The following is a 16037-nucleotide window of genomic DNA, read 5'->3' on the forward strand; positions in this document are numbered from 1 at the left end:
CCAACAGCTCTGTTGGCTCCACTGCAAAGGCCCTTGTGTTGTTGTGTTCTTGACTTGGCAGAAAGTCCTCACTGAGAGACCACAACTCTTGTAATCGTTCCGTTGTGCTGAAGGCCATTCATGGAAATAAGAGGAGGAGGAGGAGGGAGCGGGGCTGGTGGTGGAAACAAAGTGCCCGCCATTTCTGAGTGAGTCTGTGGGTCCTGAACTGGAATAGGGCTCAAGGAACCAGAGTCACTCTGGATGGAGGCCAGGCTGCCTCCATCAAAAGTGGTCATTTTTTTCTTCATTAGTTTCCTTTCTTTGGCTCTGCGATTTTGGAACCAGATTTTCACCTGCAAGAGCAAAACAGAGAAGGGGGGGGGAAGAGTTTCCGTTACTTCACATTGGGAGCCTTAAAGACGGGGAAGGTCTTAAGCAATACTAGGCTGCATTAACAGAGAGAGAGAGAATCAAGATCAATGAAGTGTTAATACTGCTTTATAAAGCCTTGGTAAGACCCCACTTGGAATTCAGCATCCAGTTTCGGTCGCCACAATATAAACAAGATGCTGAGACTCTGGAAAGAGGGCAGAGAAGAGCAACAAAGTTGATCAGGGGGCTGGAGGTAAAGAGACTGGACAGCCATTTGTCTGAAATAGTATAGCGTTTCCTGCTTGAGCAGGGTTGGATTAGAAGACCTACAAGGTCCCTTCCAATTCTGTTATTCTATGATTTCTGAGATTTATTCTTGACCCAACACCCCTTAGTGAAACTAGCCCCTAGGAAGTAAGTCAAGGCCAATATTGTGTCCCTGCAGAGAAATACAGGTAGTCCTCAACTTAAGACCACAATTAAGCCCAAAATTTCTGTTGCTAAGTGAGACATTTGTCGAGTGAGTTTTGCCCCATTTTATGACCTTTCTTGCCACAGTTGTTAAGTGAATCATTGCAAGTATAAAGTTAGTGGCATGGTTGTTAAGTGAATCTGGCTGCCCCCTCGTTGGAAGGAGCTTTTCAAAATCTGAGTGACCAAAAACTTGATGAGCACGGGGGAATATGCTGCTCGTAGCCATTCTAATACAGTCAATAATTACATTTTCTATCAGGGCTGGATTAAGGCCAACCGATGCCTTAAGCACAGCCCAACAATGGTGCTTAAGGGGAGCAAAACTTCCAGGCAGGGCATGAGATGGGAAATAAATGTGACATCTGATGCCACCTGCAAGCTAAGCATTTAAACTTTATTTCAGCATTGAGCCAGTTATGCAGATTGAAGTCTAAGCAGTTAACAAAAAAATTAACAAAAGTTGAGTGTAGTAATGAAACAGTGATGGGCGTGATAGCTAGAGGAAATATCTCTGTGGGGCTACCTTCCCTTGGGGCACTAAGCATGGGCTTAATGGCTAATCCAGGGCTGCTTTTAATCATTTATCTATAAAAAGGACCACAGGAAAAGCACAGATTGCCTTGAATCTGCAAAGGCCCTAATACAGTGGTGGCGAACCTATGGCACGGGTGCCAGAGGTGGCACTCAGAGCCCTCTCTGTGGGCACGCGCATTGTAGCCCCAGTCCTAGGCCTTCAGCTGGGTTTTATAAAACCTTTTCGCTTCAACCTCTGCCACCATGTGCAAAAAAAAAAAAAAAAGGTTCAATCAGTCAATTTCAACTTCTCAGGGAAAAAAAAGTTCTTGCAAAGTTGGAATTGATTGATTGAACTTTTTAGTCCCACCCAGTCTGCCGTTACCACCGCAGCCACGCCCCACCCAATGGGCCACGCCCAGCCAATGGGCCCCACCCACCCGGCACTCGACAATGCATAAGTGGATTTTGGGTTGCAGTTTGAGCACTCAGTCTCTAAAAAGTTCGCCATCACTGCCCTAATATTTGTAGCTCAGGGCTAACCCTGGTAGTCTCTGAGCTTGTTGCTCTGTTGCTTTTCATAACCCAGCTAGGCGACATCGTTAGTGCTAGCAGACATGTCTGCAAGAAAATTGCCAAGCTCAGAGAGAGAGAGAGAGAGAGAGAGAGAGAGAGAGAGAGAGAGAGAGAGAGAGAGAGAGAGAGAGAACGAGCACCAAGGACCTCAGGGGACATTTGCTCCATGTTTTCCCCACCCACCCAAGTGGTCCTCTGCTCTGAATTGGACAGAAGCCCCGATACACGCAGGTCGTGGATGCTCTACCTGTCTCTCAGAAAGTCTTAGGTTTGCAGCGAGTTCAGACTTCCTTCGGATGGTGATATATCTGCTGTAGTGAAACTCCTTCTCTAGTTCTAACCTCTGATGATCTGTGTATACCACCCGGTATTTCTCTCTTGTTCTTGTTTTACCTGTTGAAAAGAGAAAGAAGGAAAAGTTTGCATTTGCTCCTGAAATCATGAACCTGTCTAATCCAGGCTTTGGCTAAACCAGATAATGAAGACACAAATATGCTGGAAAACACTAGCACACCTACTTCTGCTAAGCCTGTTTTCCAAGCAGAATTATAAATAATACCATGTATGAAAAATTACTATTCATTCTTTATATTGCTATGAAGAATAAATGTACTGTATGTGCACTGAGGGTTTATGCACTGGAGACAAATTCCTTGTGTGTTCAATCACACTTGGCCGATAAAGAATATTCCAATTCCAATATAAATAATACTATTGACAAAGCACCTCTGGTCTAATTCTTATGCTTCAAAAATGATTTGGAAGAAGTACTTTGTATGAACCCAGCATCTCACTGCTACTCATTAAAGCCACTCCTTTGTTTTATAGACTTCTGTGCAAGCTTACAAAAACATGCTGCTGTTTTAAAAGTGACATTCGTGGAATGAGTTGGTTTCTCAAAGCAGTGGTTGCTGATTTCCCACCTATGAAGAATTCTTGGCAAAAGTCAGATTGCCTTAAGAAGTGGCAGAGAGATGCCACAATTGCATGAGAATCAGAGTTTTTTTCAATCATTTTCAAAGTGTGCATATAACCATATCGGCTGGGTCAGGGATAAGAAAGCATATTCAAGCACATTTTGGTTTTGCTCTACAGGCATCCTTACCCATAACTTCCAAAACCATTAAAAGCTTGCAAAAACATTCGCTAGTTCATCTGCAAATACTGATTGTGGTAGGTTACTAGAGACGAGAAAGAAGTAGATTGTGGCCAACAGCAATTATTACAAGGCCATCAGAATTTAGATGGGCAGACATTTTGTGCTGGAAATATTAGCCATGCATGAATGTGTTCCTGGCCTGTAAACATGTCATTTTACACTAAACCTGAAGGGCAGCCCTGGCCCCTTGTCTTAATGGAAGTCTTTCTCAGGCTGATCTTCAGAAGTATTAGACCACATCTTCAACCCTTTTGGTTTACGGGAATAATAGAGATAGTCCAGAATATTGAAAGGTCCACACCAAAACAATGCAAAAAAATACAAAAGCCTAACTGGCCAGAACCTGTTGGGCACTCACTGAATTTGCCAACACACTGAATTTTTGTAGGACTGATGCTTATGTTCTCAGATTTCCCTTGGTTTGCTTAGGATTTCTTCTTTTTTTTTTATAAAAGTCCAAGTTGCTATCATGTTGAACTTGCTTCTGATGACTTGATGGAAATACAATGTATTTTTCTTGACAATAATAGGGAATAATAGGCAGCTGTACATTAGGAGAGTGATCTAGGCAACCAGAAACCCAAAGATAAATATAGGTAGAGGGGAGATAAGTCATGAGTTGGGATCTTTTGCTTAAAGGTCCTGCCTTTTGAAAGTAACAATAGATGCCAGCCTTACTATGAAAGATTGTATTTATAGGAATTCCATTTTGTTCATATGTCAGAATTACAGATACCTTTTAGAAAGAGAAATATGCTTTGACTGTTTACCTTTGGAGAAAATGACCGAACCGATAATATCTTAAGAACGTAATTTTGGTTTCAGTAATTTTCACAAAGCAGCACAAATGATCTGCCACTGAAATAGCCTTCTTCTGTTTGGTAGACATAGGCATCTGGTAGAGACCATGTATATCACAACATTACACAAATAACATGCCCATATGACATTTGTGTGATGATGTGACTTTCTTACCCTGAATCAGGAACTTTGTGGCAGAGAGAGTCAAGCTACTTTTCCAAAGCACCAGAAAGCAAAATAAATAAATAAAAATAAAAATAAACCTCTTAAAGTTCTTCCTTTTAAAAACAGAGGAACCAAACAGGCATTGAAACAGAGGCTGGGAAGTAGAATATGAGGATATACCAAGGCTAAAAAGAATAGTTTGTTTTTTTTTAGTGAGATGGGAGAAGTTAGGAAAGGAGAGGGGTGCGCCCTGGACTGGAATGTGTAATGGGAATTTGTTAAAGGAATGGTGGAAGACCCATTTAAAGGGATCTTTTGTAATCAGTGAGAATCAGGTTGTTGACTCTGAACAAAACAACTCGCCAGGTGTTTTAAAACCCAGACCTGTTTTAAGGATGCTCCAGTTATTCTAGCAGTCTGAGGCTCTGCCTTGCTCTTTGGGGTGGGGTGGGGGAGCAGATTTCCCCTTGGCCATAAAATTCACAGAGCATTTTTTAGGAACACAATAAAAGGGCCTCTTTATTTGCTGTGAAAACCATCAGTCTTTCCGGCAATATAACTGCTAAAGAAAAGGAACAGAAGCCAGGATGCATATCAAAGCCCCCCCTTCCCCCCCCAAAAAAAAATGTGTCAAAAGAAGGTCTGTTGCTTGATATGGCAGATCAGCCCCTGGTCTGAAGACAATGGAATCAAGGAACAAGGCAGAGCAAGATGAGGTTCCTGAACCTCACACCTAGTTTATAAAGAAAATAAATTAACATTCAAATTGCCCCTGGTTTCCCCTGTCTTCTCTGCTTGAGCCTAGCTCCTGTTTTACATCAGGGCCGGCATCTTCCTGGTCACAGGAATTTGTGAATTGGTCCACGTCTGTGAATTCAGCAGGACAACAAAGTCAGCTGAGCTTTGCCTCCCCGTTTGGAAATTCCATCCCTTTCCAGGCGAAGGAGCTTCAAAGGGTTGAGGAGAGGTCCACCAACAGCCTTTCGCCAGCCTGGCGTCTTCTAGGTGGGCTCCACTATGGTGAGGGAGAAGGTTTCTGTCTCTGGAGAAACCCGAGTGGAAAGAGGAAGCCAAATGGGACAAGGTCTTAAGAAGGCAACCGAGGATGAGGGATATTGTGGCTCTTTACACTGTAAAGGCATGTGGACTTCAACTCCCAGAATTCCACAGCCAGCAAACCCTGCTTGAGGGTGCTAGGCTGGGGAAGGCTAAGCTTCCCCAGACAAGATTTTGAAAGGAGCTGAGCATACTTTTTCTGAGGGGTCCTTGATTTCCTCTCAGCTTGGTTGTTTTCTCGCAGACGTTTCATTACCCAAACGAGGTAACATCACCTGTGCATTTTGTTTCATGACTAGACCTTCATAATCCTTCTCTCAGTTCACGATTCTCAACACTTTTGATGAGTCTCTACCCTGATAGGGCAACATTCTTTTATTTCTACCATTCCATACAAGTCTTGAAAACTTCCAGACTTCTAAGATTTTGAGCTGCTGGAGGAACAGCAGAGTAGAAATACAAGACATGAATAAAGAAATGGGTGAAGACTTGTAGGGAATGGTCTTCCAGGTCTCTCAAGAGTGGCCTATTTCTCCCTGTCTGAAACTGGACGTTTCTTCAAAGGGCCTTCCAAAGCAAGATACTGTAGGTAGAGACTGGACTAAGGGCCCTTTCAGTAGCAGCAACCTGAAGGCTCAAAAACGGTCAAGATGGTGACTGCAATTGCATGATCACAGCCCAAACTCCTCATTTATGAAGTAACCTAAACCTAAGCCAGGGGTCTTCAAACGTGGCAACTTTAAGACTTGTGGGCTTCAACTCCCAGAATTCCTTGATTTCACAAGTCTTAAAGTTGCCACGTTTGAAGACCCCTGGCCTAAGTCTAAACCTAAGCTTAGCCCTTCAGATATCCCCATTTTTCAGTTATGGCTTTTTTGCTCTGGAATTGGCTTAGCAGAGATATTTAACTGGTTGAATCGTATTTTGTAGTTATCAAAGGCTTTTTAGTGCAGCCTTTAATTGCTCCCATTTAGACTCCTTTTGATGTTTTTGAACAATTGACTGCAGATGAGGGTTCGTAGTTTGCTCTGATTTCCTCAGTAATTAGTTTGTAACAGTGATAACTTTTTTGCTGTGTATCTATGAATAGTATGATGCCTTGCAAATTTTCATTTAAACTGAAGAATATTTTAAAGGATTTAAAATAAGCCAAATCAAAATTAAATTAGTTGGGTATTTCCCTCCCATTCTAGTTTTTACTTTCAATCTTAAATGATTGGTAATATATTCATGGAATCCTAGTAGTCTGTAAAATTTTATCCATGAATTTTTTAAACTGGGTGTTGGCCAGGATTGCCTGGCAATCAAAAAGTGTCTGACATTTTTGTGTGTTCATGTTGTTTTAGAAAATTATCTCAAGATCTGACAATAACCCTATCAGGTAGGACACTACTGAATTTTAAACCTCATTTTGCATGGAATTTATCCATTTAGAGAGAATTCTAAAATCATTAGAATAAGATCATCTGAATGTGGATTTTCTTACAATGTATATGTACATTTTTCATTTGTAATTCCACCTTTTACCTACTAGATGTATAAGAGAACTAATGCAAAAATTAAAAAAAATATCACAAATGTTCAGATATAGAAGGACTGTAGAATAATATAGTGCAAAATATTGGCTAAGATTATGAGCTCCAAGGTACAAATAACCAATTTGGAATTTAGACTGATCATGGATTGCAATAAAGTTCTCTTTTCTCTTCTCTTCTCTCCTCTCTGTCCTACACTACTCTATATTCTCTCCTACTCTGCTCTTTCTTACTCTACTTTCTCATTTTAAATGACTGGGATTACACATCATGAATTTTGTCTGGCTTTGGCTTAGTGTGTTGTATGAATCCAGATTTGGTGGCTTGAAGGCTTTTAAACCAACAGCTAAGACAATGAAGAGACAAATCATGTCTGTCTAATCATGTTTATTCTATGAAACATATTAAATCTAGAAGCTCTTTTTAAAGGCTATAATTTAATCCGTGGGCAGAAAAAGGTTCCTGTTGAAGTAAAATCAGGCAGGTATCTGGCTTGTTCTTTTGTCTCATCCATGAGAAAAGATTCCTACTCAAAGGAATTACTGTTTGGTATTGTTCATCTGGCCAGTTTCAGAGATTTTGAATGAATTATGATGAACAGAAATCAAATCACCATCTGTGCTGGAGGACTGAAGATACGAGGCCAGAGAACATGGTTTTAAGTTGTGAAGATGCTTTTGCTAAAAACTGGGTACCCGCCTTTCTCTAAGGCCTTTAAAGGTTCTTCATGCGCTAAAGCCTGCTTTGTGAAGAGTTAATCTGCACTGGGAGAAACTTCCAAAAACTGTGAATGCACAACTTTGCATATAATGACAGTGTAGGAAAGATTTCAGAGGACTCACATAGGCTTCCCCACCTAACAGTCAGATTACAATGCTCAGAATTCACAGACCTGCAATGCTGACCAAGATTTTTGGGAGTTGTAGTTCAACACATCTGGAAGACACTGGTTCAGAGAAATATAGTTTAATACTCCAGAGTGGGATAATGGTTCAGGTGTTGGACCAGGGTTCAGATCTGTCTTCAGACATGGGTTTTCAGTGGCTGATGTTGAGGTAGTCCTTCTCAGCTGAGCCTACCTCACAGGCCTACTTTATGGGGATAAAATGGAATTTCCCATTGAAATGAAAATATACAAATGGATCATAGAATCATATCTGAGCTGTAGCCAGCTGGTCATTTGCAAATGTATAAACCCGTCCATTCCTCACCATCCAGTCAGAGCTGAAGAAGCTTTTTGCCTCCTGAAAAGCACCTTTGGGATAACTATGACCTGAATGATGGGGATATCCATAGACATTACTCCAGAGCAAAGTTTTAACCTCTTTTCTACAGCTTTGGATGCACCTGGATCTATTGAGAAAAAACAACCAAGGGGAAAACAGGTGTCGCTGGGATCAATCCTAAGGCAAGTCAGAACAAGATGGGGTGGCATCGTGAAATCGTGGTTATTTTTGTTTAACTTTGTAACTCTCCCAATGAATTTGAGAGAGCAAACAAAGGGTTTGGAGAAAAGCTTGACTTCATCGCTGAAGTCCTTTGCTTACCTACATGCATCCTATACTTACCCTAACTCTAACCTTATGCTTACTTCTGGTTAACAATGAGCAAAGCTTTCATCTTATCTCAGTGCCTGTCTTCCTTGAGAATAACAGAGTTGGAAGGGTCCTCTAGTCCAACCCCTGCCCAAGCAGGAAATTCCAACCCAGGCCATTCCAGACAAATGGCTGTCCAATCTCTTTTTAAAAAACTTCCAGTGATGGAACAGCCAAAACCTCTGGAGGAAAGCCATTCCACTGATTGTTCTCCCTGTTAGGAAATTTCTCCTTAGTTCTAGGTTGGATCTCCCCTTAATAATCTTCTACCCATTACTTCTTTTCCTGCCCTCAGGTGCTTCCTCCCCCCCTTTTTTTGGTCCATTATAGTCAGTGGCCCAGAAAAACTTGTGAACTCATGTATAACTGATTTATTTTGCTACCTTGCATGACAAGCATTGTCCATCTAATCATTTGAAATTGGGAGTTGCCACAAAGAAGAGGGAGTCAAGCTTTTCTCCAAAGCACCTGAAGGCAAGACAAAAAGCAACGGATGGAAACTAATCAAGGAGGGAACCAGCCTAGAACTAAGGAGAAATTTCCTGACAGTGAGGACAACTAATCAGTGGAACAATCTGCCACCAGAAGTTGTGAATGCTCCAACACTGGAAGTTTTTAAGAAGAGATTGGACAACTATTTGTCTAAAATGGCATGGGGCTTCCTGCCTGAGCAGGGGGTTGGACTAGAAGACCTCCAATGTCCCTTCCAACTATTCTATTCTATTCTATTCTATTCTATTCTATTCTATTCTATTCTATTCTATTCTATTCTATTCTATTCTATTCTATTCTATTCTATTCTACTCTATTCTAATATCTATTCTGTTCTGTTCTATTCTAATATCTATTCTAATATCTACTCTATTCTATTCTATTCTATTCTAAATATGGAAATGTATCTTAGATGGAACTTCCCTTTTTGGGGGGTTTGGAACAATTGATTCTCACTGTTCCCACCCAAATGGCCCTGAGAGTACCAATAACAAAATATGATGATAAAGGGAAGAAGAGGAAAAAAATGCTACTAAGCTAATATTTGTAATGGCATTTCAGTTTGTTTCTTAACTGTTTCTTTGTCAAAATATTTTTTGCTCCCAGAAAAGTCTGTCTGTGGGCAGGTCAAGCATGCTTGGTGATGGGCAGCCTACCTCAGTGGAAGTCAGCTTGAAACTTTTGAATCTAACATCTGTCTTCAGAGTGGAGCAGCTGGCATGGTGGGTGCTAAACAAGCCTTCAGAAGCAACTGAATGTCTCAGCAGAGCTTGGCCATCTGCCATGTGCGCACGCAACAGCAACTATAGCAACAGCAACTATAGAAGGAACTTTATGGTCCCTCTTCAAACAACAAGTTATCGCCAAGGTGTTTTGCCATCCTTGAAAAGTCTGCATTATCATCAAAACAATACCTTATGAATATCCTTGTAGGTCACCATGAGACTTGCCATAAACAATTGTGTATTTTTATCATGGTTTGTTGAATAAACCACAACTTTTGAGCAACACACATAGCCCAAACCAAGGAAACCACATTCCTGCTTAATGGAAGGCATGAATCCAGCCAAAGTTAGGCCAAAATGTGCATTCTTCCTCTTTCAAGGAAGGAGGAACTTCCTCTCCTCAAAAAAAATGTGAGCTGCTTAGAGAAGAGCAGTGGAGGGATCCCAGATATTGAAGCAGCCCTTCTTCTCTGAAAAGCACTTTTTTTTAGTTTAGAAAAACAAACCCAATCTAGCCTATGACAGAGGTCCATAAAGTGGTGTTAAGATGTTTGCCTTGCTCTTCTGCATATTAAGACTAGGGTGAATTGTCAGAGCGATTTATTGGCAGCTGGGTTGAGGACCTACAGTATGTAAGAAAGCCCGTGTCCCTAGACTTTGGATCTCATTCCCCTCAATAGCTCAACCAGGAAGGCTTTCGAAAGTACATTCTACCTATTCATGAAGGGAGACAGGTAAATGGGCTTGAACAATGGTTAACAAGCATAACATCCACGGTTGAAGATGGCAGAGATCAGCTTGCTAAGGGAAAGAAGCAAGACATATTCTAGTTATGAACCCACTTGCTCTGGTTGAAGACAGACCTTGAAGGGAAGGCTTCTGGCCCAGATAGGTTAGATGCTAAGAGCTTCACCAGAATTCGCTGTGAGGCTAAAGCATGACTACTAACCCCTTGGATTTCATATGATGAAATGGGACCACAATGTGTATTTATTTGGATCTGTATTGAGGACATTTTCCACTATTCCAGAGATGACTAGAAGGAACAACTGTCTCTCTGGGCTTGTAACATTCTTATTCAAAGCTCTTCTCTGTCTGCTGCAACACAAAAGTTGGGCCTCCAGTTGCACAAGGAAATAAATTCTTATTTGCCATCTAAAGCCTTTCAAAGAGGTGGCCCACCAGCTTCACCAACCACCAACAGGAGTCATAGCCTTATATTTTATAGAAATATACGAATATTGGTACATTCTGTTAGTCAAAACCCTTCTTTTGATGTGTTCACATCATGCTAAACCCAGGTTAACAAAACACAAGTGCACTCTTCACCAAACAAACCATCTTTACCTTCAAGAAAATGAGTCAAGCAAGATGCTAACAGAAAGGTTGAGTTCCCCCCAATATAGTGAAACACAAGCTATCTAACCCTGTTTTAGAGCTTTGTGCGAATCCAGAGGTTCTGCTGTAGCCTCTGGATGCAATTCTCAGAACCATAAAACCCATACTAGCTGGGAATTCTGGGATTTGCAGTCTGAAAGTGCCAGAGAAGGCCAAGTCAAGAAAGAGAATTCAATTATACAGGCAAGTTGTGAACTAGATGCTGCTTTGACTGTCTCTCTGTCTGTCTGTCTGTCTGTCCATTCATCCATTCACCCATGTATCTATGATAATATCAATAGGCTAAATGTATTAGGGGTTTCTATAGGCCATCTTTGGATAACTTAATTCAAACCAGAGTTTTACTTCTTATTATCTGCAGACCCCACCATCTTACCCTATTTGATTTATATGAGAAATTGGAGAGCCACTGTTAAAAACAGTTCTCTAAATTAAGTCTTTTTTATTATTCAGGAGCTCTCAAGAAAAAATGTTTAAATATTTATTTATAAGTGGTTAGTTAGAAATTAATTTGCCTTGAAAATTGCCAGTTTTTGTTCATAATCCTGGTATAATTTATTGCTTTACAACAGTGTTTTTCAAAGTGGGCAACTTTACGATGTGTGGAGCTGAAGTTCCAGAATTGTCCAGTCCCACAAATCCACACATCTTAAAGTTGCCAAGCCTCTCATTTACATCAAGGTGACTAGATTGGAAGTTCTGCAAATCCTTTTTAACACAAATCAAAAACTAGAGATGAGAGACAAGACCAAGTAAGGCACAAGTAACAAAACAGTCTTTGCTAACCCTTTCCCCTCACTCAAAGTCCTTCAAATGTCTTTAGAATACTATAATCAGCTTCCAAATGAGGGAGGTTATGAATTCTGAATATAGTAGCTCAAGGCATCTAAAGAAGTGTCATATTTAGTATATTTAATCAAAATCTGTGAATTTATAAAACTCACATTGTACCGAATCTTATTTAACAACAACAGAATGTTGTGGTTCTCGTGCTACTTTGAACCATGAACTCACCAAACAGCCTGGGGCCACACAACAAATTCAACTGGATATTTTTTTTACTACTGTGACTAAATCTTATCTAGCATATCACATGATATGAAGACAGGTAGAACGTTATGGAGACCTATTACCAGTGCTTTTTTTTTGAAAAAAAAAAGGTGCCAGAACTCATACATGTCATACAACCCGCCTTGCCTACCCTACAAGGTTCCATCCAAAAAAGGTGCTGGAACTCCATTCTGGGCGTTCTATGACAAAAAAAGCTCTGCCTATTACTAACTGGTTAAAATATACTAATATATTAATCTGGCATTATTTGCATCTGACTAGTTGGTTAATAAAATATTTGCAAGCAAATTACGAAGCTCAGCCCCAAGAACTCCACAGCTAAGCCCTGAGCTACATCTATTCTATATTTTAATATTAGCCTTAATGCAGCTGTAACTAATTCTCTTATTACCTGCTCTAGTTTTAGCATCAAGGGAAACAATTTTCCAGAATGTCTGAGGCGCGTTTTTATAAAATCATGTGCAATCTCTTTCTCCTGCCCTCTTGGTTAAATCCATTGTTATTAACATACTGGAGGGTACTCTATCAAGAGATCAAACGTCTTTTCTGCTTCTTAGATTCTTGCATTCTGAGGGGCGTCTAGCCTGCTATGCAAGAGACCCTTTTATCCTGAGCACCCATTTGAAATGTTAATGGCGGTTAGCCTGGAAATGAACCCAGGTGAGTAGGATCCTTGCTGTAAAAGTCCCTCTGGTGACCGAAATCTTTCCATGCCCACAAGCCTTGCTCCTTAAATGCCAGTTCGGTCCTGCTGTCATGCAAATAAATTTTAAGAGGTGTAAAGTTCACCATTCTGGGTTGATTTCAAGTGCAGGGGGCTGATGCAGACTCACAGGTATTTAGAGGAAGAAGCTTTGAAATAAAGGAGACTATCTGTAGCTCAGGGCTGAAACCAGGGGTCCGCTGTGCTCTCTGAGCTTGCTTGTTTTCTCGCAGATGTTTCCTTATCCAAGCCAGGTAACATCATCACTGCTAATAAGGCTACCTAGTTTGGGTAATGAAACATCTGCAAGACAACAGAGAGCACCGAGGACCCCTCAAGCTTTGAAATAAAGAGGATTGTGGTGAAGATTGTAATGTGCATTGTGTATGGCAAGAAAACAGGGTTGGTCTGCAGGAGTGCCAAAATCAGCTTTTTTTTTCTGATTTATTCCTGAGCTGCAATGCCAGAAGGATTGTTTAGCTGGTTTGCATTCAAGCCTCCAAATCCTGACTTTTTCCGGAGCAGATCCCACTCGGTGCCACAGCAATTCTATCCCTTATCTGGTATCAGGAGCTGAAGGTTTTTTGTTTTCCAAAAAGTCAATTTCTTCCTCTTCCAACCCATTTTTCCTTACTCACCCTTCCCCTTAAAGGAGCCTTTTTTAATGAATACATCATGTGATCATTTGCCAGGAGAACCAGATGAGAAAACCCCACTTCAGTTTGGGAGAATGTGTCCCTTTGGTTTCAGAAAGTGGCCAGCACCAGGAAAGGCTTTGGAGAGGGAAAGGGGGGGGGTTAGGCTGCCAACATACCTGTTGAAGTAGATTGGGCTGTTTTCCTCATCCATTCGTAGGAGCCGTGCCGCTGGTTGAGGGGAGGAGAATTTGCCTCGGAATTCATGGTGTCCAGAGAAGGTAAAGTCAGAGAACCAGCAGGATTCAGAGAACTGTAATCAGCAGAAGAGAAGGAGACTTGTCCAGGAGAAGACCTGTTGATCTGGGTGGAAGTTATGGTGCTGGAGGTTCCTAGGCCATAAGCACCCCAATCCTCCCTGGGCAGCCCGTAATGTGTCCCCCATGTCCCTGAAGGTTGTCCACGATTCTCCATACTTTGGGGATGATGGTATCCTATGTAATCTACATAAGGTGTAGAAGAAGGAAAGTTTTGTGCTGGTAGATTGCTGCTGCCGTTGCATCGTACAGAACCTGGATACATCCTGGCTTCTTTTTCCAAAATATAACTCACATAGATGAAGTTCATCCCCTGGCTTCTTCTTGGCCAGGCATCCTGCTCCCTGGGGGAGGGGAGGCTGATTTCACACGTCCTCTTCTCTCTCCCTCTCTCTCTTTTTCAAGCCTAAACCTAGACTGGCTTTGCCGACGATTCAGGAGGTGTCTTTACTACCCATCCTTGACAATAGGATCCCTGGTGCTGGGCTAGCAGTGGATTGAGGTTCTGCCTAATGTCAAAGATAACTGGCTACTCCCAACCATTTGCATTCAAATGAAGGGTTGGTCATCCTGCAACCCCACCTTAGAGTTGGCTTGCTGATTTCTCATGGAGCCTTCCAGTCCTGGGCCAGGCACGGATTCAGTGTGTTTGTTCTGGGAATCTTGGAAAAAACAAAGTACAACTAACTCCAGGCTAAGTCATAATGTGATTTCTTTGATTTGGGATTATTTATTAGGGTTGTGTGCCATCCATCTCATCTAGAGGCAATTCTGAGTGACTTGCAAACATTAAAACCAGTATCCGTTAAAGGGATAAACCAATAAATCACAATAATAATGAGAGTTTATCAGTAAAAGATGGGAGGAAAAGGGAGCGCGAAAATTAGCATTGTATAGGAATCCAGCCAATGTGGTTTGTAACTCATTGATCATCATTGTAGGTGAGCTTTTAAACTTATTCAATATTCATCTCATTCCAGATGTGATAGATCTTTATGTCACAAAGAGCAAAAGCTTTTAATTGTAGATAGATGTGTGTTCAATTGCAATTAATGGCACAGCTCAACAGTTGAATGAATGTGTGCATGGAAAGGCATTTATCTGCAATTTCATGAAAAGATGTCATAAAATTATTTTTAATGAAAGAAATAAGGAAGAATTTAAGGTACATCTGGCAGACAAAGCTTGTGATTAAAAAAACAAAAGAAAGTTATGACACAAACCATTTCATCCTCTTCATTCTTCAGGGTTATAGCAGCTGATTTGTATTCTCTGAGAAGTTGGAGAAAAATATTGGGGTGTAAACTGTTTTGACACTGTTTCTTGATGAGCAACCAAAACATCATAAAAAGGGATGGGAAAAAAAAATAAAAAATTTCCTTAAGGATGTGCTACTTAGTTGACTTTTGTGAATGACCTGACACTTTTGAGGGAACTCTGCCTTAAAGAGGTGAAAAGTGTTTGAAGATTGCTTTTCTTTAAGCAGCTTGAGATGTTTGGCTTCTAAATTTAGAGGCATTTTTTTAACTGTGTGGAGTGAATAGATTTGTTGTTTTCTGCTTTTTTTTTTAAAAAAAAAAATAAAGATTCCTACATCAGCTGGGAAAAACTTTGGAATGGTTTTGATGATGTAGTTTCTGGAATAACCTCACGTGAAGAATTAATTTATAGGCTGTACAGGCAGGTCCAGTCTGAGACACCAGAAATAAAATATTTACTCGTGTGCTTTTCTGCCTGTGTTGTTTTTAGTCCATTGAAGTCAGTGGTCCAGTAATCCTGAAACCTAAACGATGTTTTTTCTTTGTTGAGTGCAAGACATTGATGGATCTGATCATTTCAAATATTAAATTATACTTTTGGCATTTGTGGAATTTAGTACAGTCCCTCTCCAACTCCCTAAAATTTATTCTTGATATACAGAATAAATGAATAAGTTTCTGAATGGAATTTTCTATTTTACCTTATAAGCTGTGCTCTTTTATATGATGTCCTGATTGTTGAGATCAGGGGTGGCAATTTAAGACCTGTGGACTTCAAATGGCTGGGGAATTCTGGGAGTTGAAGTCCACAGGTCTTAAAGTTGCCAAGATTGGACACCCCTGATTTAGACAGAGCATTTCCCTGTTTTTAGCAGACTCTGCCATCGGTGTTGATGAAGGATAGGACAAATACTGGATTCACACATTCACACACATTTAGTTATGGTTTGAGGGGTCCCTAGTGCTCTCTGAGCTTGCTGGTTTTCTTGCAGACGTTTCATGACCCAAACTATGTAACATCATCAGTGCTAATAGTGCTAGTTTGGGTCATGAAATGTCTGCAAGAAAACAAGCAAGCTCGGAGAGCACCAAAAACCCCTCAATTCAACCCTGAGCTACAGATATTCTCCTTTATTAGTTATGGTTTGTTTAATAAGCTTCAAATGGGCTAGGTTCATAATGGTGAGCCCTAAATTCTGGTATAGCAGT

General features: G+C 40.8%; 1 protein-coding gene across 1 annotated transcript; it reads right to left on the minus strand.

The window, feature by feature from the left end:
* Positions 1–68: 68 nt before the first annotated feature.
* LOC120298540 (homeobox protein CDX-4-like) lies at positions 69–13864 on the minus strand. Its single transcript, XM_039322330.1, has 3 exons — positions 13432–13864; positions 2165–2310; positions 69–335 (listed from the first exon to the last, which is right to left on the minus strand). The coding sequence occupies exons 1-3, from the start codon at positions 13832–13834 to the stop codon at positions 69–71; spliced, it is 816 nt and encodes a 271-aa protein (XP_039178264.1). The 5' UTR covers positions 13835–13864.
* Between the last annotated feature and the right edge of the window lie 2173 nt (positions 13865–16037).

The sequence above is a fragment of the Crotalus tigris genome, unplaced genomic scaffold (assembly GCF_016545835.1).
Source record: "Crotalus tigris isolate CLP2741 ecotype Arizona unplaced genomic scaffold, ASM1654583v1 scf7180000024062.70398, whole genome shotgun sequence".
NCBI classification, from domain to species: Eukaryota; Metazoa; Chordata; class Lepidosauria; order Squamata; family Viperidae; genus Crotalus; species Crotalus tigris.

Excerpts from the sequence above, each read along its gene's own strand:
- LOC120298540 (XM_039322330.1), bottom strand. The coding sequence starts at position 13,834 with ATGTATCCAGGTTCTGTACGATGCAACGGCAGCAGCAATCTACCAGCA. Across the intron at positions 2,311-13,431 it reads AGCCCAATCTACTTCAACAG|GTAAAACAAGAACAAGAGAG; the intron begins GTATGTTGGCAG and ends TCTTTTCAACAG. Across the intron at positions 336-2,164 it reads TAAGACTTTCTGAGAGACAG|GTGAAAATCTGGTTCCAAAA; the intron begins GTAGAGCATCCA and ends TTGCTCTTGCAG.